Source organism: Macaca mulatta, chromosome 17, assembly GCF_049350105.2.
Source record: "Macaca mulatta isolate MMU2019108-1 chromosome 17, T2T-MMU8v2.0, whole genome shotgun sequence".
Classification (NCBI taxonomy): Eukaryota; Metazoa; Chordata; class Mammalia; order Primates; family Cercopithecidae; genus Macaca; species Macaca mulatta.
Window position 1 is genome coordinate 72,068,250 of NC_133422.1, and position 25,399 is coordinate 72,093,648.

Here is a 25,399-nt window from a genome sequence, read left to right on the forward strand (position 1 = left end):
TACTGCACACATCATCAGGGAAAGCTTTTCTCCCTCTACCAACAGCCAGGCGAGTTTTGAGAAATGAAGCTGGTAGATAAAAGGCCAAATCATGAAGAGCATTGTAAGTCATGTTAAGGTAATGGGCTTTAATATGGTGTTTCAGCTAGAGCTGGGGATGTAGTGATGTGGCAGGTCAGTAGAGAACCATAGCTACTGATTCAGAGGATCAAGTAGTTTTGTGTTGTCTAGTGATTGAAAATATTGGAGACAGATAAGCCCTCGAGTCCTGTCTCTGTTATTTGCCAGCTCTCTATGTTGTGCGTATACTATTTGCCAGCTCTCTATGCTATAGCTATACTAAACTTCTTTCAGCTTTTAAATACTCCACTCTTACTCTCACCTCCATGCCTTAGCATGTGGATACCTAGAACATTCTCTCTCTACACCACCAACACCAACAATTTCTCCTGGCTAATTTCAACCCATTGTTTAGATCTCACCTCATATCCTCTGGGAGGCTTTCCATGAACATAGTTCACGTACTCCTGCTATGAGCTCTAATGGCATTCCTAAGTCTCTACATAAAAGCAAATCATATCAAAATTCATAAGCTCACATGTTGGTGGGCACTATCCTATTAAAATCCGGTATATAGTATCTGAATGTTTGCATTATTTTATTACAATTTTTAAAATATTTGTATATTTTAAACATATATTTAAATTAAACATTTGCCAAACCCTGAAAGTACGTCTACAGAACACAGCTTGAAAACCACAGTTGTATTAGAGCAACTTCAAAATAATTAAGGACCATAAAAAGGGACAAAAGGATTCCAAGCAAGGCAGAAAGGAAGAAAAGAGCAGAAATCCAGAGTAAGGGAATGGCTCTTGTTTGACAAGGGGAGTTCAAGATCACTGAATAAGACAGAAAATGACCAATATACTCCTTTTGCTATCTTTGGTCTGCTAATCACAGGATTGGGGCAGCCCTTCCACTTGCTCTGGGGTTGCCCAAGGGGCCAGAGAAGAGTAGACAGTCAGGTCTTAAAATCTTAACTTCTTTCTCAATTTCCAGAGCCTTCCCAAATAATTAAGTCAAGTTTGCCTATAAGAAGGATTATTTTTCCCACTACTAAAATGGTGACGAGCTTGTCTGTTCCACAACTGAATATTAAAAGCCTAAAATGTTTTATACATAGCTGAAGCAACTCAGAAACAAATCAACTCATTAAAAATCATATAATCAACCAATCAAAAATATATCAGATGCATACCATATCTTTTTCTTTCAACAGAGAAAAGATATTTAAAACTAAGAATGAATTCCATTCTAAAAAATTCAGGGAAAGATGGGAAGAGGGGAGAACGCAGAGAGCAACACAACAGCAAGGAAAGAGAAGGCTACAGTGTTAAGGCAAAGACCAGCTTAAAGATTTAAGAGGTCTGGCCAAAATTCATTTTATTATATTTAAAGCTTCAGAGTTAAACATACATATCATGTAATTGAAATACTGTAGATTACTTATGTATCAATCTTAGATCAAGTTACTGTAATGAGTGTGAAAAAGCAGAATTCCTATTGACAGAAATTGAGATGAAACTGTAACTTGTCATCTTACAAATTTCTAAGCAGACATAAATATGAAATACCTGAATAGTTTGGCAAGCATGGCTTCCATTGTTGGTGAGGATAGCAGAGATGGCCTGAAGTGTCCTTCCTGTTTCTCCCCAAGAAGCCACCAGACTAAAGAGGCAAGCGCAGGAAAGTGCTGTTAAGGACTGTCCTGTGCTATCATTCATCCCAGTACTTCGAACAGTGATTTCCAAAAGAAGCTGGAAGAGAGACTCTGTGGATAAATAGAATTCAATTATATTCATCCAACATGCAGAACATTATATGCCTATATTTATTTATTTTTAGTCTCATTATAAACAAAATTTAAGGAATCTAGAACAATTACTTTGCATTAGTTTCTTTCCAGTTACTCTTTTCCCCAAAAGTTGAAATATTTATGTAACAAGGGCCTTAAAGAACATTCGGTTCAACTCCTTGTTTTTCTTAGTAAAAAGAGAAAATCTAAGGTCTTTTAAAACAAGCTTGCCTAGAGACATTCACATATTCAAGAAACTCATCCTATCACGTAACAGACTACTCATCATACTTATTTTACCTTTTAGATTAGGAGGCTTCTTAAGATGTTAAGTGTCCAGGAAATTATGTATATATTTTCAAAGTAACAGAAACATAAAGCATATGCCATAATGTGCTTTAATATAAAATTGGCTACATCATTAACATAATAGCAATTCACACTTAGAGAGGATGTAATTCATTTATACCCTAGAAAAACCTCCAAGTCAATAGGACAGATATTCTCCTCCTTTAACAATGAAATTGAGATACAGGGTAGTCAAAAGATTTTTCCTAAATCATAAAGTCATTTAGTGGTGAAGATGAAACACACACACACACACACACACACAAATGTTTTAAAACCAGCAGAGGTCTCCACACAAAATTCCCTGAACACCTCCATCCAAGATTCAATCAACAGACATCTGGGTATTTCTTCCATAGAAGAGAGATCTAAAAATCCTTACAGAGTGAATAATCAGATGGAGAGAGAAAAAGAGAGTCAGAAAACTGAGAAAGATGAAGAGAGGGAAAGGGAAGGGAGAGAGGGAGGAGAACAAGAGAAAGAGGAGTAATGTACTGCAATTCTCTAAAAACTAAAATGCCACCTGTGGGTTATCTGGTAACTTACAGAAACCTAGGGAGCCCCTACCAATCCCTCATCTTCCACAGCTAATCCCAAATTAAGCCCTGTTTATTTTACATCCTAACTGATAACCACTTTTCTCTATCTCATCACCATCTTTCCAATCCATGCTATCATCATCTCTTTGACTAAAAAGTGTTAAGAAATTATCTCTTACCATTCGCTATTGCCCCAATAGGGAGAATTTCAAACCAAACATCTAATTGTCTACCTAAAATTCTTTCACTCTTTTGTTAATTCCTTCCTCCCTTCTGTCTTCCTCTTCCTTCTTTTCTTTCTCCCTTCCTCTCTTCACTTGTCTGTACACATCCTATACTTTCATTTTTTTTCCATTTATCCTTTCCTCTACCTTTTCCTCCAGCTATCCTTCCTTCCATCCTTTCATCTACCCCTGTTTGTCCATATTTCCATCTACCCATCCTTCCTCCAATTATTACCCTTCAGCGAGTACATCTGTTGATTATTCAGCAAATATTTACTGAACTCTCGCACATTAGCAACTACTCTACATTAGGGTATTGGCAAACATGACAAAGAAAGTCTCTACCCTTTCAAAAAGGTTAAGATTCCAGGGAAAGAAAACAGTCAATAATTTAAGCAAATAATTTAAGAAAACAGGCTATTTTAAAAACAATATTCTTAGTGTAATGAAATACAGAATGACCTTCCATTCCTCCTAGCCCAATAATCAAATTCTTTAACATGGCATGTAAAGCTCCACATGTCCCTGCCTCTTTCCTCACCTGTCACAAGACTGTTCCCTTCACTCTCCACATTCTAGCCATATTGCTCTTCTTTTCATGCATTCTCCTTTTGACTCAGAGCCTTATTGCATGCTGTTATTTCTACCTGGAGCACTTACAATCTAGTTCACTCCCTCCTATTCACCCTCTAAATCTCAAATGTCGCATCTTCAGGGAGGCTTTTAGGGAGCTGGGTGCAGCAGTGTATACCTATAGTCACAGCTACTTGGGAGGTGGAGGCAGGAGGATCACTTGAGTCCAGGGTTTGAGTCTACCCTGGGCAATATAGTGAGATCCTGTCCCTAAAGATAAGTAAATAAAAAATTTTTTAAGTTAAAAAAGGAATCACGGCCAGGTGCAGAGGCTCATGACTGTAATCCTACCACTTTGGGAGGCCAAGGCAGGCAAATTGCCTGAGGTCAGGAGTTCAAGACCAGCCTGGCCAACACAGTGAAACCCTGTCTCTGCTAAAAATACAATGATTAGCTGGGCATGGTGGCATGCTCCTGTAGTCCAAGGTACTCAGGAAGCTGAGGCAGGAGAATAGCTTGAACCCGGGAGGTGGAGGTTGCAATGAGCCAAGATCACACCACTGCATTCCAGCCTGGGCAACAGAGCGAGACTCTGTTTCAAAAAACAAAAAAGGACTCTCAGAACTCCTTCTACTTTCCTCCATACAATTTATCCACACTTGTAATTATACACATATCTGATGCTAAGTTCCATAATAACAGCAATGGTATCATACATTCTTAGCACATAACAAAGGGGGTGCTATTACATTTCAGTGAATACTTGAGAATATAATCTAACTAAACAGAAGGGAATACATTTTTAAATAAATAATTTAAAAATCAAAATCTATTTGCAAAGAGAAGAGGCTTGGTGTATACTAATCATCAAGATATTCTACAGTAAGAGTTACATAAATATACACATATTTTCATGAATAACATGAAAATAACCAAATGGGGAAAAAAAGAATAACCAGTAAGATTGGGATATTAGATTAAAAAAAGGAGGAGAGGCAAGTTTCAACAGAAATTTATTATAAAAGAACCAAATCAGTGCTTTTATCTTTGAGCTAATTTAACAAAATAGAAAATATGAAGTGATAAGAAATCCCTTACATAGAAAAATAAGCCAAAGCAGTGATGAGATCAGCAGTAAACACTGAAAGGATGGAAGACAGACGAAAGGCAGCACAGCAGAATTAGAAACTTTTAACAAGAAAATAAAAACAAACAGATTAATAAGGTGAAAAGTTTTTGGGTTTTGTGGGATTTTTTTCGGGTTTTTTTTTTTTTGGTAGAGATGAGGTCTCATTCTGTCACCCAGCTAGAGTGCAGTGCAGTAGCACAATCACAGCCCATTGTAGCCTCAGACTCCTGGGCTCAAGCGGTCCTCCCACCTTAGCCTCTTGAGTAGCACTCATTGCCATGACCAAATTTTTTTTTTTTTTTGCAGAGATAGGGGTCTAAGTCGCCCAGACTGGTCCCAAACTCTCAGCCTTAAGTTATCCTCCTGCTTCAGCCTCCCAAAGTGCTGAGATTACAGGCGTGAGCCACCACACCCATCCAATGTGAAAGTTTTGATGCAAGACAGTAAGACTAAAGCACACATTATATTTCAAAGCTAGTATTAAGAACAAGTCTAGTTTTAAAAGAATAAAGGAAAGAAAGTATATACAGAACGGATATGAAGGAAAAGTATTTAACAATTGACATAAGCCATGAGAATGGTAGAAGACTTAGGAGGAGAGAAATAACATGTTCAAAGGAGGAAATATGACATACAAGTCTTAGTGGGTATTTTAACATTCCAATTATTTGCTAACTGACAAAACCAAAGCCAAGAAAACCCAGCAAACTATTGTTAAATAAAATAAGTCAAATCTTCAGTAAAATGCTGTCCAGTCAAGCAGCACTTCACAATATTAATATGATCAATGGTGTTATCTTAACAATAACCAACACGGCGCCTGCTTGTCAACATGACAGCTTTTATTTGATAATAGCTTTTAATAACTGTGTATGTGAGGGGGATGGTTTAAAAAATCCTCAGCTTGTTTTAATGACCAGCATCCTCTCTCCCATTAAAATCAACCAACCAACCAACAAACAAGTCAAACACAAAAACTGAATCACCACATGCGACCAAAAAAAGAAAAATCTGACATGTAGTTAGGTTCATGCAATTTGGTTCTCACAGGTGGGTCCTACAAAATCCAAACAGCCAAGTAGAAAAAAAAGGACCAAGCTTTAGTCTAAACCAGAATGTAGTCCCCAAACCAGCATCTGCATCACCAAGAAACTTACTCCAAATACAAATTCTTGGGCCCCACCCCAAGTCTATGGAATCAGAAACACCATAGGGAAGGCCCCGATAACTCTGATACATGCTAATGCGAATTGAGAACCACATAATGAGAACCACAGATCTAGTACTTCAGATAATTTTCCTATAATACTAGAAGGATCTAGAAAACTTTAGACAGTTTAAAGACCCATAGTTAGCATCGGAGAAAAAAAGCAATTAACAAGCTAAAAATTATGCTTCCATCTATATTTCTATTCCTTACTACCTTTTGAGTAAAAGCTCTTATCTTATTTAAAGTATTACATGTCGAGCCTAGGTCACTGATATGAAAGGCAAGAATCGGAACACACTTTAAGAAAAGCAAACATTTTATTTACTTAATGAAAGCTGCTAAGTCAGAAGTTTAATCCATAACACAAATAGATTTTTATTTATGATGAATACAAAAAAAAATGTCCCCTCAATTTAGAAACTAATTGTACTGTTTTGGGTTTGTGGCATTTATTTCCTTTTCCCTGTTTTTCAAAACTATTGAGAGTAACAAGTTAGAGAAAGTGAATGTTAGCTATTTTGGCCAAAAGTTTAATAAGAACGATTTAATTTAATAGTGACCTTAAGGTTTGAGGATTATTTCTGGATTTCAGGGATTTATGTTTTGTTTGCCCCCTGCTTCATCATGCTAATTGAGAAATGTGTGTGCATGAACTTCAACTCTTAAACCATAACTTCAGAGGAACACAGAAAAAAATACTCTAAAACTTATACCCCTGCTGTTTCCATACCACAATTAAATAAAGACTACATTATAGGCTATTGTGTGTGCTTCATAAAAGAAGCTCTTCACTTTTTAAAAATTGCAAATTGACAATTTATAATTGTATAAATTTATAGGATATAAAGTGATTCATGAATAAAATGTGGACTAATTAACATCTATCACCTCAAGTACTTAACATTTTCTGTAGTGAGAACTTTAGAAATATTCTCTTAACAATTTGAAGTGTATAATACTCTATTATTAACTATATTCACTTTTAAATGCTTCACTGAATGAGTCTTGGCTCTTACCTAGGACCTCGGGTGGCTCAGACTGGAGGCCTTCTGGCTGCTGGCCCTGCAGCACGTTGAGCAGGGCTTGGAGACTCCTGAGACACAGGGATGGGTGAGAAAATCGTGTCTCCTTGATCAATTCAAAAACTTCACAAAGGCCAACTTCAATAATCTATTTAAAAGGAAAAAATATATATACTTTATGACAGGTAAGCTAGTAACACTTTCTAAGCAGTTTAGTTGGTACAAGTTACTTCCACAGCAAATGATAATGTATATGTATATGTATATGTATATAATGGAGCCATATAAAACATCATGAAAATGGCTTATAACAATGAACTAGAGACTAGATTGCATTCACTCAGAATAAACTGTATTAATTTGCAAAGTTCATTTGGTTGTACTCAAGGAAAACTCAGTACTCTTTTTGTCAAAAGTCATGTTAATTGTTACCTACAACCAAAAATAAAGTCAACATAGCACATACAGTAAAAAGATTTTATAAGGAGCTTTTCATCTTAGCCTTTTCTATAATGGTACAATCACTATATTATTATTTATAGGTGATATCCCTTCTTGTAGGATGATCACAAAACAATTTAAAACGGCTTAGCTAAAAATATCACTGGTACTTTTCCTTTAATTATCTTACCATTCCTCATCAGGTGCAAGAAAAATCAGACTCTATATCCAGCAAAAGAGATAAATCTGTTACTAAAGATTGAGAGAGCAAATTGCAAAGAATGAGTTAAGGATATACCTTCACAAGACTGATAAAAGACAAATTCCATTTCTTAGGCAATGTCAACATTCTGAGAACCAGTTCAGGAAGTATTAAGTAAATTGTTTGGAGAAGTAACAGAAAAATCAAAATAAGACTAATTAGTAGAAACTCCTGAAACCATTAATTCTATTGAACACAACAGTGGAAGAATCTCTCTGCTGATATTTTTGCATTAATTCACATATTACATAAATACCTCCTAAGCACTCACATTGTGCAAACTCACTTTAGGAAATATGAAGGTATACTAGACCCTGTCCTCTAAGAGTTTATAATCTAACAGGGTAAATTAGTCATGTATATAATTCATACTCAGTACAGACCTCTGTTACAGCATTTATTACATTATAGTGTAACTATTTTTGTTTTCATTTTCCCAACTATACTGTGATCTTCCAATACACACGGAACATGTCTTAAATGGCTTAATACCTCTCATGCCTAGCCAATTACCTAGCATATGGTAGGCATACATTAAATATTTGTTGAATTATTCACTAAGTTGTTTGCTAAAAACCACTGCATCTCAGAAACACATTTTCTAGACAAGAGGTAAATCAGCTGAAGGTAAGTCAATTGTAGTTCTGATTAACATTTACAAGTTTTCTGGAAACAACAGCTATAGCTGAGAAGTCAAATGACTAGGAGGACTATCTTTAGAGAAGTTATATAAAATCCTAACAGATTTGATTATAACTAATATTACAGAAGAACTTGCATAGCGAGTTTCAATTGATTAAACACATTAAGTGATGAAACTTTTACATTTGATATAGTTTCTTTTCCTGGAATGGACTAGAAAATAAAAACATGCTGTCCAAGGTTTGTATCTGCTTATGTACTTACAGGAAAGAGAAATCTGAAGTCAAAGATCTCCAAAGTACAAAATGTGGTGCTCTATTCTCAAGCCAATGGAAGACTACTATATTCTGCTATTCTTTCAGATTGCTTACTCTGCTACCAACCATGATTTTTCATAACTCCAAGAGGATTCTTCACAGATGACATTTTTGGCTAAGGTTCATTTATTATAGTGACAAAGGAATTACTGAACCTTGCCAGAAACAGTAAGTCTACCTAATGAACAGGTTCTTGATCTCTCTGGTAAGTTTAAGGTGTAATAATAAGTGAATGGCAATAGGCAACTCGGGTAGGCTGCCTAGAAACAGAGCCAGCCAGTTTTAGTGAGACTGGCCCATAAAACTTTGGTCACAATGATCATGATAGAGAACTCTTCATCTGTCTGGGTTAAACACTGTGGAAGTCTCACTAATTATCTACATCTTGGTTCACTGTAGACTTTTTGTTTAACAAATGGGAAAACATTCATTTTCAGAATAGGAACATATATTCAATATACAACAAAAATCAACCTCACGTTCTGCAACTATTAAAGAAGTTTTAATATTTAGCTATGGATTATTATTGCACACAGTTACCAGACAAGTTTTTAAATAAGTTTTTTTCTGCTGTTTGGCTAAGTATAAAATAATTTACCAAAAGTTTGAACTTTGAAAGTAGACTTTAAAACAGAAGTCTTATAGTCAGTGAAAACATATATTTCTCCCTCCTTCAGTATCAGGAAGGAAGCATAAGCAGAAAAAATATAGTCCTGTCAATATAGTATTATTTCATTTGTGTATAAAAAACATATTTTAATGTGTACCTAGAAAAAATGACAAAAGAAATAAAAATATTTATATAGGGGTATATTTTGGTTAACAGGATTTCAAATATTACTTCTGATTTTTCATTCTTCTTTAGAAAAATGTTCTGATTTTTCAAATTATCTACAATAAATACATACAATTAGCAAAATAAATAAACGTGACACTTAAGAAAAATAATAATTACAACAATAAAAGAACACAAGAAGCTTCAATACTTTTGATAACAAACTATAACTAATTACCCAACACACGGTTTCACACTTCTCTTCAGAAAAGTCTTTTGTAAATTTACTGAATTTTATCTTTACTGCTGCTCTCAAATAATTAAATTTTGAAGGTTATTATATTTGAAAGATAAACATAAAGCCAAAATAATTACCTGATATAGCCAGTCTAATATGCTAGGAAAGTAAGATAAAAATATATTTGGCCAAAGAAAAATGATATAAAATGATATATAATTTCAAGGTTTTATTTTGCCCATCTCAAACCATGTATTTCCAAATGTGACTTTATTATTTCATGAATAAGTGTGATCATAAAAGTTTAGTTACATCACATTTGGATTTAATAATTAACTCTTTACCCTTAAAAATCGTATCTTGTTCAGTTAAAAGTCCTAAAATCACTTCCAATACTTATATATTTGAAAAAGGTCAAAAGGAAATCAAAATTATATTTACATATTACCACAGAGTGAAGTATACTGCCTTGTAAAATTGTTTGTATAAAGCAAATATTTGGTACAGTGATAATATCTACAAGTAATAAAAAATTTAAAACTCTAGAGACAGAGGAAAAGGGAGGGGGAAGAGGCAGCAGCAGAGGGAGAGGACGAGAAGGCTAAGGCAGAGAATTCTGAATGTGGGGCCGGGTGCGGTGGCTCACGCCTGTAATCCCAGTAGTTTGAGAGGCCAAGGTGGGTGAATCACCTGAGGTCAGGGGTTGCAAACCAGCCTGACCAACATGGAGAAACCCCTTATCTACGAAAAATACAAAAGTAGCCAGGCATGGTGGCGCACGCCTGTAATCCCAGCTACTTGGGAAGCTGAGGCAGGAGAATCACTTGAACCCAGGAGGTGGAGGCTGCAGTGAGCCAAGATCGTGCCATTGCACTTCAGCCTGGGCAAGCAGAGTGAAACTCCATCTCAGGGAAAAAAAAAAAGTATGAGTGTGAAGTTTCTGAGTTCCTTGTCTAAAAAACACACTTATCTATGACTACTACCATCTTCCCTTCTCTTCACACTCAGAGGAAGAGAACTTTTCAAAACTTTTCAACTTTTCAAAGCTATTTTTTCAATGTTCTTGATCCCACTCCCTCCCATTTCTCATAGAAATTTGTTTCAACTTGTGCCTACATAGTGATAACTCCCAAATCTATATTTCTAGCTGGCAATTATTTTTCGAACTTCAGCCCTACATAGCACACACTGGACCCCTGACATTTAATTCAAAATCAGCATGTGCAGAACTAAACTTGATCATCATTTCAGCCAAGCACTGTTCACTGTTCCTCATCCAGTTTTCCCTCTTTCAGTCAACAGCCTCAACACACAGAACCTTAAAGAATAACTTTATATTCTGCCTTCTTTTTCAGCCTTTAGAGCCAATTTATTACTAATTCCTGTCAATTCTGCTTAACATTTCTTAGATTCAAAACACTGTCACTACCATAATTCCAACCCTCATTAACACTCTCTAGACAACTGCAATAATTGCCTAAATGGTTCCTCTGTCTCCAGTCTCACGCACCACTCTTTAGTTATGGATATGCTTTACTAACAGGAGTAAACTTACAAAGTTACTCCAGTCTTAGTAAGGCATATCCATAACTAAAGGGTAGTGAGTCCGATGCAATCACGCAAGTCTGATGATATTCTTTTGCTTAAAATCTTCAATATTTACTAATCACGAGATAACATCTGAAACACATGGCACATAAGGCCCTTCATGATTTAGCTTCCTGCTGTCTCTCTTGCTCTATCTCAGCCAGTGTTGAGTCCTTTCTCTAACGTGTTCCACTATATCTAGCACTCCCTATCAATCCTTAAGGCACTAGAGAATATTTATTGACCTGGTTCTTATCCCTACAAGACAATGCTTTCTTGAGGGCAGGAATTATGTTTCATCCTTTTGTTCTCAGGACCTAATACAATGCTGGCTACAAATTCAAAAAATATATACTGAATTAAGAAAGAAATGATCCTATGTAAGTCTAAATCTTTTAATAATGTGGCATGACTGGCTTCAAATGGGTTCAGATGGGAAATATGAATTCTAAGTGTTTGTTACTATTTAAAAATTATGCACTGGGCATGGTGACTCATGCCTGTAATCCCAGTACTTTGGGAGGCTGAGGCGGTCAGATTGCTTGAGCTCAAGAGTTCGAGACCAGCCTAGGCCATGTGGCAAAACCCCATCTCTACTAAAAATACAAAAAGTAGCCTGGGGTGGTGGCAAACGCCTGCAGTCCCAGCTACATGGGAGGGTAAGGTGGGATGATCGCTTGAGTCCAGGACGCAGAAGTTACAGTGAGCTGAGATCATGCCACTGCACTCCAGCCCTGATGATAGAGCCTGACTCTGTCTCAAAATGAAAATAAAAACAAAAATAAAAATAAAAATTATGTAGGTGTAAAATCTGTAAAGTTTTAGAGGATGTAGAGTTTACTGACAGTTTGAGCTGGGTAAAAAACTTAATGTTCCAGAAGCATTCAGGGAATAGAAAGCTCCTTTAAATATATCAATGATTACTGATCCGCAAAACACAAAAACAAACGCAAAAAGCAAAAAAAGGGTGACAATATCTATATAACAGTCAAACTCAATTTATTAATAACTAAATTTTAAAACTCAAGAATGGGAAAAATAAAACTGTATTACAACAACACTTCAACAACAGATTAAAAACTGTCTTAATCATGTTAAGAAAAAAAAAAGAGTAGGAGAGACAGAAACCTCACGTGAGAAGGAATGGGACAGCCACATGCTTAGGAGCAACAGAGGAACAAAGAAAGGAAGCAAACTAGGATACTAGACAGCAGCATTTGAGGCTGAGGTACAGAGATGATCAAAAGGAAAACAAAAATACCAACATTTCCCACTTGCCTTCAAATCCCATCACCTCAAACCTTACGAGACTAATTTTGTCCTCAGTGTCAATCCTTCATGTCATGGAAATGACTGCCAAAAAATATCACCTGAAAGTTTCACTCCCCACCCATAGCATCTGCTTGCCTCTGCATGAAGGCATCTCATCACTTCTTCCTTTCTCTTCATCTCTCATTCATCAGGTGATTGCACTGATTCTCTAGAAGTTTCATTTGCTTGCATAATTTTTTTAATAAACTGACGAGTTCCTCTCAAATTCATTTGCACCTACACATTTTCTTGTTTGCACCTAACCTGACACTTATAACTATATATATCATTTACTGAGCACTTCTTTTTGCCAGGTACTGTTCTCTCATGCACTCAACATCCATTAATTCATTTAAATTGTCACTACAACCCTATGAGGTAGATGCAACCCCCAATTTATAGATGACAAAACTGAGGCATGGATGTGTCAAATAACTTCCAGTGTCACATAGCTAGTAATTTTAATGGTGTTTGAACCCCAGCAGTTTGGCTCCATAACCCATGTTAACCCTGTTTGCAGACAGGTCAGTACTTGGTGGAAAATTCAGTATTAATCACTTGGGCTATCTGATCTTCTTTAATTTTCTTTGAAAGATCCCCCTTTGACTCTGTTAATTATGCTGCAAAAGGTTATCTTAAGAATGCCTGATATTTTATTTAATACTCACCAATCCTGATGTTTTAAAACAGCCTAAGAATCCATTGTTCTTGTTTATGCAATTTAATTTGAACTACAGTTTACTATTCAAAACCTGCATACCTACGTAAACAATTTATCCAGGCTTTTGTTTTCTCTCACAATACTGAACTTAAGTAGCACAATTACTATAATACAGTGTGACTCACACATACACAGAATTGGTATTCTAACTAAAAAGTAAATTATACAAGTCCTGCAGCCTTACGTCCTAACTCAACTATTTTTTTTATCTCAATCTCTCCTAGTTAAGCATAAGAAATTACAATTACAGACCATAATTTCTACCTAGAGGGGCTCCCATAGTGAAGATAAACATGTTTGTTTTAGGTTAAAGAAAGAAGCTTTTGGCCGGGTGTGTTGGCTCACACCTGTAATCCCAGCACTTTGGGAGGCCGAGGTGGGTGGATCACCTGAGGTCCAGAGTTCGAGACCAGCCTGACCAACATGAAGAAACCCCATCTCTACTAAAAATACAAAATTAGCCAGGCGTGGTGGCACATGCCTGTAATCCCAGCTACTCAGGAGGCTGAGGCAGGAGAATTGCTGGAACTCAGGAGGCAGAGGTTCAGTGAGCCAAGATCATGCCATTGCACTCCAGCCTGGACAGCAAAAGCACAACTCCATCAAAGAAAGAAAGAAAAGGGAGGAAAGGGAGGAAAGGGAGGAAAGGGAGGGAAGGGAGGGAAGGGAGGGAAGGGAGGGAAGGGAGGGAAGGGAGGGAAGGAAGGGAAGGAAGGGAAGGAAGGGAGGAAGGGAGGAAGGGAGGAAGGAAGGAAGGAAGGAAGGAAGGAAGGAAGGAAGGAAGGAGCTATTAGAGTAGCAATTAGGATGTTGCAGACAAAGGAAATAAGAAAAAGAAAAGGGTCTCAACTCTAAAACAGGAGGCAAAAAGGACATGTGAAGATGGCTGATCAAGAAGCTGAGTAAGTTGACAAAACCTTTATTACTCTATGAAATATGAAGCAAGCCATGTGCCAAGAATAAGGTGAGAAGAACCTGACAATATGATTAAGGATGGTGGTATACTTAGGAACAGCCACCATAAAATGTGCAAAAGAACTCAGACCAGGTTCCATTTATGCTGCTATTTCCAAGTCATAAAAAATATTTACACAATCCCTTGTGGAAATGTGTAAGTTTTCAAGGCATAATTTTAAGGTTATCAGTTTAGTAAAAAGGCAATAGTACATAAATCACTTATAATTATAAAATCATTTTGAGTATCTCTGTTTAGAAAAAAAGCAACATGCATAAGTCATATAAAGGCACCATTTAAAAATGTCTATATTTTCACCTATTCTTTTGTTATAAATATTAACTATACCTACTATATAGAAAAAAATATATTAAATACATAAAATAACCTTCCAGTCTTAAATATACCAATGCTTAAACAGAACAGAGTACAAAAAGAAACACAGGTTTCTTTTTTTTTTGAGACAGTCTCACTTTGTCACCCAGGTTGGAGTGCAATGGCATGATCTCAGCTCACTGCAACCTCCGCCTCCCGGGTTCAAGTAATTTTCCTGCCTCAGCCTCTGAGTAGCTGGGATTACAGGCGCCCGCCACAACACCAGGCTAATTTTTGTATTTTTAGTAGAGACAGGGTTTCACCATGTTGGCCATGCTGTTCTCAAACTCCTGACCTCAGGTGACCCACCCACCGCGGCCTCCCAAAGTGCTGGTATTACAGGTGTGAGCCACTGCGTCCGGCCTACAATACGTGTTTCTATTGTAGAAATACCAACTAGCTTATATGCTCCTGGTAAATAAGGGAGTAATATCAGAATAATGCAAAAGTTAAGTTGGTTCATATGTGATTTTTTTTTTTCCCCTAATCAAGGGAAGCCACAATATCAAGAGTACAATTATAAGCTTAGGCAGAAAGGAAAAGGCTCTCAGCCTAGCTACCACACAGCTGAGAGGCTTTGTAGTTCTATTTCAAGAGAAATAAAACTGCATACCTGCATCCCAGGAGAGGAGCACCTCCCCACTTTCCAGGGCTCTTGGCTTTTTCTTGTGTCCACCTTCTCTCAGCCCACTGGCTCAGAGCTCTACTTCCATCTGCCATGGTTCCATGCCTCTATACCAGCATTTTGTACATTTTTTTGTACATTTTTTAATTGCCCCTGTAACAGACTCCAATCCACTCATCTCCCTTCCTGCGCTTTCCAGTGAATTATCAATTATTGACTTTGTTAGCACCTTAGATATAAAGTTGCAGAGTTTTCCTTTTCTGCTCCAAATCTATTTTTGCCCATAAGCCATGTTATCTTTAGCATGTAATTTTACATAAAGCAAGGTATTTTAACAATGCATATATATGCATTACAGCCAGAACACCTGCAGGTTATACATCTAAATATTAATAGAACTCAGTGGCTTACCTTTGGAAGCTTGATAGGGGGCTCTTTGGATTCCTCTTCTTCATCACTATCTGATTCTCCACTCTGCACAGAGTTCTTAGATGCAGCTGCCAACGATATTTCCTTTTTCTGCCATTCCAGAACGCAATGGCGTACATTACAGTAAATATTGAAAGCAGAAGGATTGCTATGTAGTTTGATATCTGGTATGATTACTGTATTCTCCAAGTTTTCAGACTGAAATACAAAACAGAGTATTTCCATTTCACACTCTTTTCTATCATCAAGTCCCATTTTAAATAAAAGTAAAGATTAGACAGGCTAACTGACTTGCAGAAGACACCTTATATGACACAGCAGAGACAGTCTAAGTCTATGGACCCAAGTTCTAGTCCCCTTTTCTATACCTCACTATTTTTTGAGTAATGCAGCAATAACCAACCAATCTGACAAGCACTTGAAAGGGATGGGCAAAAAAACCTAGAAATATTCTCTTATCGTCATGACAGGAATAGACTCAACAAAGCTTAACTGCTAGAGTTCTGGATCAAAGAAGTTCATTTGATGCCTTCCTAAGAGACACCAGATATACTGTAGAGTCTCAGTGACCTACTACAAACATTAGATTGCATTTTGAATACTTTTATAAGTACATATAGAAGTTTACACAGAGGCCGGGCGCGGTGGCTCAAGCCTGTAATCCCAGCACTTTGGGAGGCCGAGGCGGGTGGATCACGAGTTCAGGAGATCGAGACTATCCTGGCTAACATGGTGAAACCCCGTCTCTACTAAAAATACAAAAAACTAGCCGGGCGTGGTGGCGGGCGCCTGTAGTCTCAGCTACTTGGGAGGCTGAGGCGGGAGAATGGCGTGAACCCGGGAGGCGGAGCTTGCAGTGAGCTGAGATCACGCCACTGCACTCCAGCCTGGGAGACACAGCGAGACTCCGTCTCAAAAAAAAAAAAAAAAAAAAAAAAGAAGTTTACACAGAAATGAGGGTCTCCCCCCAAAAAACTTAATTTTCATCAACCGATTTCATTCTCATTCAAATAACAGTAATGCCAAGTAAACTGTAGATGCTTCCCTAAGCTCTCTCTCATCTATCAGTATTGATAACGGCTAAAAATCATGTGCTTGGTAATTTGTTAAGACTAAACAGTTTCTCTTTTATGCCCAATATTTTATTCATCAGACAGCAACTACAATTTCAAGATCAACATTTACATTATAAATATAAAAAGCTGTTTTAAGATATTTTAGAAATTCAAGTTCGAATAATTAAAGTATGTCTAGGAAGTATCTAAGATAAACAAAATGATACCACAAGTACCAAAAAAACTTGGTCCCAAAAATTCAACTCTTCTTCCATAAAGAATTGGAAAAAAACAAAACAAAATACTCTTGTTAAATAAGAAATATATCAAAGTTAAACTGGCATGGCATATAACTTATGAGTATATGCATAAGAGATATTACAAACATCTCTTATCCAAATATCCAGAGATATTACAAATATTAGCTATTCAAATCCAACAATATATAAAAAAGTAATATATTATGACCAACTGAGGTTCAATCCAGGGACAATGTTGGTGCAACACTGCAAAAGTAATCACTGTCACTACAGAGAAAAAATATATTATACTGCAAACAAACACAGAAAAATAATTTGACAAAAAATCCAGTATTGATTCATGACAGAAAAAAAAATGTATAAGTTAGGAATAGAAGGGAATTTTCTCAACTTGATAAAGGGTACCTACAAAATAACCACAGCTAAAGTGGTAACAGACTGAATGCTTTCCCTCTAAGATTGTGATCCAGGCAAATAGGTCTACTCTCAGCAACTCATCAACATTGTACTGGATATCCTACCTAGTACAAGGAAAATATCCTATCCAGCCAAGGGAAAAAGGCAAGAAGAAGTATTTTCTAAAAAAGAAATGTTTTTACTTGTAAAAAAAACATGTAAAGAATCTTAAGGAATCTGCAAAAAAGCTACCAGAAATAGTATGCAGATTTAACAAAATCAGGATATAAGATTACTATATAAAAAGAGTAGTATATCCACATACTAGGAATGAACAAATGAAAAATGTAATTTCAAAAATAATAGCATTGAAGTCACAGACTGGGAGAAAATATCTGCAAACCACATATCCAACAAAGGATGAGTATTCAGAATATATAAAGAATTCTCAAAAGTCAACAGTAAAAACAAACAAGGAATCTAATTAGAAAATGTGCAAAAGATAGGAATAAACACATCAATATAGAAGATATACAAAGGGCAAATAAGCACATGAAAAGAATTTCAACATCATTAGTTACCAGGAAATGCAAATTAAAATGAGATACAGTACACACCTATCAGAATGGCTAAAATAAATAGTGACAACACCAAATGCTGATGGGGATGAGGAGAAACTTACACATTGTTGATGGTCATGTAAAATGGTATAGCCACCCTGGAAGAAAGTACAGCAATTTCCTACAAAACTAAATATGTGCTTACCATATAATCCAGCAATTATGCTCTTGGACATTTATACCAGAGAAATAAAAACTTATGTTCACACAAAAACCAGTATATGAATGTTCGTAACAGCTTTCTTTTAAAATAGTCAAAAGCTAGAAATGACCGAGATATCCTTTAATGGGTAAATGGTTAAACAAACTATGGTACATCCATACCATGAAATGCTTACTCAGCAAGGAACAAACAATATACAACAACGTGTGTGAATCTCAAAGACATTTTGCCGAGTGGGGGAAAAAAGCGCCAATCGTTAAATGATTACATACTACACAATTCCACTGGATAAGATTCTTAAAATGGTAAAATTATAAATTCTAAACACATCAGTGGTTGCCAGAAGCTAAGGAGAGGATGAGGAAGGAAGATACTATAAAGGTTATGAAGGATATCACAGAGAATTCTTGTGATGGAACTACTGTATATCCAGACTGTGGTAAGAGTCACATGGACCTACACATGTGATAAAATTACACAGACTTACGTGCACACAAACACATACACACCGCATTCATACTGAAATCATCTCAAAGCAAAATAAATTTTCAAAAATAACTGCATTTACAATAACATCAAAAATATAAAATTGTAAATAAAAGTAATAAAATAAGTGTAAGCCCTACACACTGAAAACAAAAAAGTGTTGCTGAGTGAAATTTAAAGACTTAAATAAATGGAGATACATACCATGTTCATGGATTGGAAAATTCAACATCATTAAAATGGCAATTCTTCCCCCAAACACAAGCCACAGAATAGGAGAAATGTATTTGGAATGCAGACATCTGACAAAAGACTTGTATTTAGAATATATGAGAAACTCTGGCAATTCAGTAATAAGACAATTACAAAAATAAGGAGGCAAGATCTGAACAGACATTTCACATCAAAAAAATAAGAATGGCAAAAGGTACATGAAAAGATTTCGCATTATTAGCCATTAGAGAAAAGCAAGCTAAAATCACAATGGGAAACCCCTACTCAGTACACTGACTAAAATTTAAAAAGCTAATACCATGTGTTTCAAAGATGTGAAGCAACTAGATTGGTCATATACTACTGGTGGGACTACAGACTGGAACAACCACTTTGGAAAAGAGTTTTCTGGTTTCTTAAAAAGCTAAACGTACATTTACTGTGCCAACGCTGAGGAAAAAGTTAATGCCACAGGCATGATGGCTTACTGCTTATATTTCCCCAAGGAAACCATGATTGACCCTTGGCCAACCTTCGGGAATGTGGATGTTTAGAGTTTTCTTTGTGGTAGTGATTGATGATTTTGTTATGAACACATGGAGCAATGGACCATGTCTCCTGGCCTATCAGACTGCTCTGCATGTACAAACATCAAGCTTTACGATGTGTACCTGAGTTTCACTTACTGTGGCTGACTAACAAGATATGTCTATGTGACCAAACCCACAAAAAGTCTTGAATTCTAAAATTCACCTGAGCAAAAACAATACACACATTTCTCTGCAGTTCACTGTCAGAGAGAAAACATGTCTTGTGTGCTCAGTCAACAAAGAACTAGGAAGCCTATGCCATAACTCCCTATACATCACAAACACATATCTTTTTCTTGCTGCTTGCTCTGCATCCCTTGTTGTAATAAATCTTAGCCATGAGTATAAACTGCTTATGAGACTTATGAGTCCTTCTGGCAAATCAAAGGAAAAACCACTTAACCATTCCACTCCCTAGTATGCACCCAAGAAAAATGAACACACACACACACACACACACACACACACACACACACAAGTGCATATATAGGTATATAAAATCAGCAAAAAAATGGAATGAATTACTGATATACAACAACATAAACACAAATTATGCTGAGGGAAAGACACCAGATTTTTAAAAAAAGAGTACTCACAATATGATCACATTTATACGAAGTTCTAGAAAATGAAAACTAATCTACAGTGACAGAAAATATATCTGTGGTTGTCTAGAGCCAGGGTTATAGGGAGGGATAGAATCAGCAGAGGATAAGAAAACCGGTCAGGCGCAGTGGCTCATGCCTGTAACCCCAACACTTTGGGAGGCCAACACGGGTGGATCACCTGAGGTCAGGAGTTTGAGACCAGCCTGGCCAACATGGTGAAATCTTGTCTCTACTAAAAATACAAAAATTAGCTGGACATGGTGGCTGGTGCCTATAATCCCAGCTACTCAGGAGGCTGAGGTGGGGAAATTGCTTGAACCCAGGAGGTAGAAGCTGCAGTGAGCTAAGATCACACACCACTGCACTCCAGCCTGGAAAACAGAGTGAGACTCCATCTCGAAAAATAAAAAGAAAATCCCTGGAGATGATGGAAGTGTTCTGAACTTTGACTGCAGTAGTGCTTCTATGCATAAATGTTAACTTCCAAAACTCACAGAACTGCAAACTTCAAATCTCTATGTCAGGCTCAGCTACTGAGAAGCCTGATCTAAGACAGACACATTTGGGATCAGGAAGTTGAGGAAGTTTTCTGACTAATGAATTTGATTTCTCCTGTAAGAAAGTGAAGTCATATGCTGGAGGGTAGAATTTATCAGAGGTTTGAGGAGCATGGCAAAGGTCTGAAATAATCACAGAAGAAAAGAGAACTATTTGACCAGAAAAAATAGTAAGATAGTCTGGCTATGGTATACTTGAGATTGATGATCATGAATGTGTATTGTCATCAATTAACTCTTGTATAACTCTCTTTGGCAGCACATGAAACTCACCTTAAGAGAGGGACAAAATAACTGGATTCATACAAGATTGAGTTTTGTCAGATTAATGCAAAAACATACAAGTGAGATATGGTAGGTAAATAATAGCCTCCAAAAACATCTACACCCTAATTCCCCAAAACCTAAGTGAATGTTACCTTACATGGCAAAAGGGACGCTGTATATGTGATTAAACTAAGGATTTTGAAATGCACAGATTATCTGGATGGGCCAATGTAATCACAAGGGTCCTTACAAGTGAAAGAGGAAGGCTGGACAGTGAGAGGAAGAGATAAAACAACAGAAAACTATCAGTGATGCCGCATGAGAAAACTCAACCAACCACCACTGGCTTTGAAGATGGAATAGGGCCACAACCCAAGACATTTGAGCAGCCTCTATTATAGAAACTGGAAAGGCAAAAAAACAGATTCCCTCCTAGAGCCTCCAGAAGGAATACGGCCTTGCTGACACCTTGATTTTAGCTCAGTGAGATCCATTTTGGACTTCAGATTTCCAGAACTGTAAGATAACTAGTGTTATTTTAAACCACCAAGTTTGTGTAATTTGTTGCAGATTAAGTAAGAGTTTTTCTAAAAAGAAAGACTGTGGTATCTAATCTGGGTAAGATGGAAATTAAATAAAGGAGATGACTGATGGATGAGATGAGGAGAAATAGAGGGGTTGATAGCCATAAAGGATATAAAGTAGATGTAACATCTATGTATATGTAATACATAAAGTAGATATAAAGTAGATAAAATGCCAGCTAAATGGCATTTTGAAAATAACTTTCAAAAACAAAGTAGATGAAAAATAATCTGGAAAAAGTAATACAGGTCAAGGAGACTAACAACACCATTTTACTACTTTATATTCTTTCCATGAGCAAAAAATGCCTCTTACTCATCTTTGTATCCCAAACATCCAGTATAATGCCTGCACATACTCAGCACGCAATTAATGTTTGAGGAACAAATTAATGAACTTACTTATATCACTGCTATCTCAAACTACTCTTAAAAAGAAGATATATAAATACTGAGGGCAAGAGGAAAAAAACTGAATTGCTAAGGGCACAAAGCTAGTTGGAGGCCAAATTGAAAGGGACAAAAGACCTTGACTTCTCCTCATCTCTTCCTGGATATCATATGCCACCACTTCAGGAAATCACCAAATGAAACCTTAGAAAAACTTCAAAGATACTCAAAATTCCCATACTCTGATTTGCACATAGCACCAAAAAGTTGGAAAGGGACAGAGGTTGGAAATCTGAATGACTGTATTTGTTAGAGGTTTTCTGTACATTGAGAATGCATTCCACTTCCCTCCTCTATCCCAGAAGCAGAAGTAATGAGAAGGGATACAGTGAACAGACATTATTTTTCTGCCCGCCCAGCAACACTTTCCTTAGGGTAACTATTCCTCCCTCATTCCATGTGGCCTATACACCAGGGTGCTCACCCACTGCCCATCTCCGGGTTAAAAATACAACTCAGTCTAACCAAAGCATCCCATGTCTCCGTGGTCAAAGCAAATGATGCAGGTAAACCGAAAATCCTACCCAAGACTTTCTGCTATGACTAGTAGAACAGATTGCCTCTTGCTCAGAGCAAATGGAGTTGGAGCTGCTGGCAGCCTCAGTCCTCAGTCACAGGTAATAAGTCCACACACAGAGGAAGGCAGAAGTTAAGAGCTGAAAATACGGGTTTGATGATTTTATTTATTTATTTTGAGACGGAGTCTTACTCTGTCACCAGGCTGGAGTGCAGTGGTGCGATCTCAGCTCACTGCAACCTCCGCCACCCAGTTTCAAGCGATTCTCCTGCCTCAGCCTCCTGGGTAGATGGGACTACAGGCACATGCCACCACGCCCAGCAAATTTTTGTATTTTTCGTAGAGACAGGGTTTCACCATGTTGGCCAGGATGGTCTCAACCTCTTGACCTCATAATCTGCCAGCCTCGGCCTCCCAAAGTGCTGGGATTACAGGCATGAGACACTGTGGCTGGCTGATGATATTATTTCATCCCTGGATCCAGCTGTGTCTCAAGATAGAGCCACCAAATAAATGCCATCCCCCAACCTTTCATTTTATTTTGGGTTTGCTACTTTGAAGTAGATTTCTCTCAGTTACAATAGCAAGAACACTAACTTTAAAAGTGTAGGAAACAATTGCCTCTACAGTTGATATACAGGCCCAGCAAATCTATTGTTTCTTTAACTCAAAGTGAAGCTGTTCAGGAATCACAGTTATGACTCTCCTCTTCCTTCTGTCTAGATGTTCAATAGAAAAGAGACTATTATATAAAGAGCTCTGGTCACTGAAAACGTTTAGTATAAAAAAGATGGATTTTATAGAGATCTCTGCATTATGTGAAAATAGATTCTTGGTTTCTAAGCTCTCACCTAATTCAAATATTCCATACTGCCTTTTCTTTTGTACAGCTACCAACAGTCAAAAGAGGCTCAGAACAATATGGACACACCAAGTTTCCCTAATTTCTGTCAAGAAAGGCATATGACAAACCCAAACCCAAGTCCTGGTTTACAAGCTAATTTTACTTAAGTTTCTAGTACCTGTAGTCAGATTGAAAAAAGAGAACAGAAGTGGATATGTTCCCCCAAAGGACTGATCAGAGATATTAAGAATAAATAATAAATAATTTTCAACATTCAGATATTAACTTCCAGGCTACTGGTCAAGAAACCCCCCAAAAATAGGCTGGGCACAGTGGCTCACGCCAGCAATCCCAGTACTTCGGGAGGCTGAGGTGAGAGAATTGCTTGAGCCCATGAGTTCGAGACTGGCCAATACAGTGAGACCCTGTCTCTACAAAAAATTTAACAATTAGCTGGGTGTGGTGACATTTACTTGTAGTCCCAGCTACTCAGGAGGCTGAGACGGAAGGATCACTTGAGCCCAGGAAACTACTGCACTCCAGTCTGGGTGACAGAAAAGACCTTGTTTAAAAAAAAAAAAAAAAAAAAAAAAAAAAAAAAAAAGCAAGAAAGAAAAGAAACACCCAAAAGAAAGATGAAACTAAAAGAGGAACCAAATCATAAAGGGCTTTTACAAAATTACTTCAGCACATACAAACAAAATGGTTTGCTAATTATACTTATATTTTTAAATCTTGGCATTTTTATTCAAATCACCATATGAAACAGTCCTATTCCTTATAAATTACCAACAGCTTTACCTTGCTTCTTGTCTTCACTTTTGATTTGCTCTTCTGTTTTCTTTTCAATTTCTTCTTATTTAATATTTTCTTATTCCTAAAAATTAAAAGAAAAATGGAAAAAAACATATGAATGTTCATATTAGGACATACAAAGCTATCAAAAATGCGTATTTCCAAAAGAGACATTTGGATCTTTTTCTTGCAAACTTTCTTTATGTGAAACAATATACTTTACATACACATATAAGACACTAACATATAAAGTAGCTATTGAGAAGATAACATGGGGCAGCTAAGCAATATACATTAAATGATAATAAAAATTTGAATTCTGCAAAAACATATATAAACTTAAAACATTAAAAAGGCATTAAATGAAGTATTTTACACTTTATCCATAGTGGGGATGTTTACAAATATCAGTAATGTTTCCAAGAAAAAAATCTGCTCTTTTTGGTAGTGAGGGCTATAGTGCAAAGGGACTTAAAAGCCACTTTTTACTAAACTACTATAGCAAAATTCCCAACTCATATACTTTATGTATCCAGCAACCAATCTGGATACATTCATTATCTCATGGCCCTAAGACCAAATTATTCTTTAAGCATAAGGAAGCCCCTGAATAACTTTGAGAAACAGAAAAAAAAAAATGTGATAAAGAATAAGAATTATGGTGCAAGAAACAAGAAGCAAGGAAAACATTTTATTTTCATTTCACTTAATATGTTTTATGTTCACCATGCTGAGATACTAGGTAGTAAAGACACAAAATGAAAAAGACAGTTCTTGTCCTCAAGGAGCTCAGAGACTTGAATGGAAAGCACACTTTGGTGATCAAAGAGGGAATCAGGGGAGAGCAAAGGAGAGGAGGTTGTTCCAGATGCTGAAGAGGTCAAGTCCTTAAGATTTGGTAACTAATTTAGTGAGAGCAGTGACAAAATAGAAAAGTTTTAAGCCTAGGTCACCTGGAGGTAGACAATGTCATTCATAAAAATTGAGAAGTCAGAAGGAAGAGTTAGTCTGCTGGAAAAAAAGTAATGGGTTTGATTTTGAAGATGTTTAACTTCGGCCGGGCGCGGTGGCTCAAGCCTGTAATCCCAGCACTTTGGGAGGCCGAGGCGGGTGGATCACGAGGTCAGGAGATCGAGACCATCCTGGCTAACATGGTGAAACCCCGTCTCTACTAAAAATACAAAAAACTAGCCAGGCGTGGTGGCGGGCGCCTGTAGTCCCAGCTACTCGGAGGCTGAGGCAGGAGAATGGCGTGAACCTGGGAGGCGGAGCTTGCAGTGAGCCGAGATCGCGCCACTGCACTCCAGCCTGGGTGACACAGCGCGAGACTCCGTCTCAAAAAAAAAAAAAAAAAAAAGATGTTTAACTTCAAAATACCAAAATGTCAACAAATAGATAAGAGTAACAGGCAGATGA

At 37.0% G+C, this 25,399-nt stretch overlaps 1 protein-coding gene across 16 annotated transcripts in view; it reads right to left on the reverse strand.

Moving 5' to 3' along the window:
* MYCBP2 (MYC binding protein 2) overlaps positions 1-25,399 on the reverse strand; it is a 286,215-nt gene that overhangs the window by 228,792 nt on the left and 32,024 nt on the right. For all 16 annotated transcript variants that reach the window (XM_077973872.1, XM_028837602.2, XM_015121243.3 and 13 more), the window contains exons 2-5: positions 23,990-24,065; positions 15,561-15,776; positions 6,895-7,048; positions 1,635-1,831 (exon numbers count right to left, since the gene is read on the reverse strand). In XM_077973872.1, coding sequence (XP_077829998.1) covers positions 1,635-1,831; positions 6,895-7,048; positions 15,561-15,776; positions 23,990-24,065 — 643 coding nt within the window. The remainder of the gene's footprint in view (positions 1-1,634; positions 1,832-6,894; positions 7,049-15,560; positions 15,777-23,989; positions 24,066-25,399) is intronic.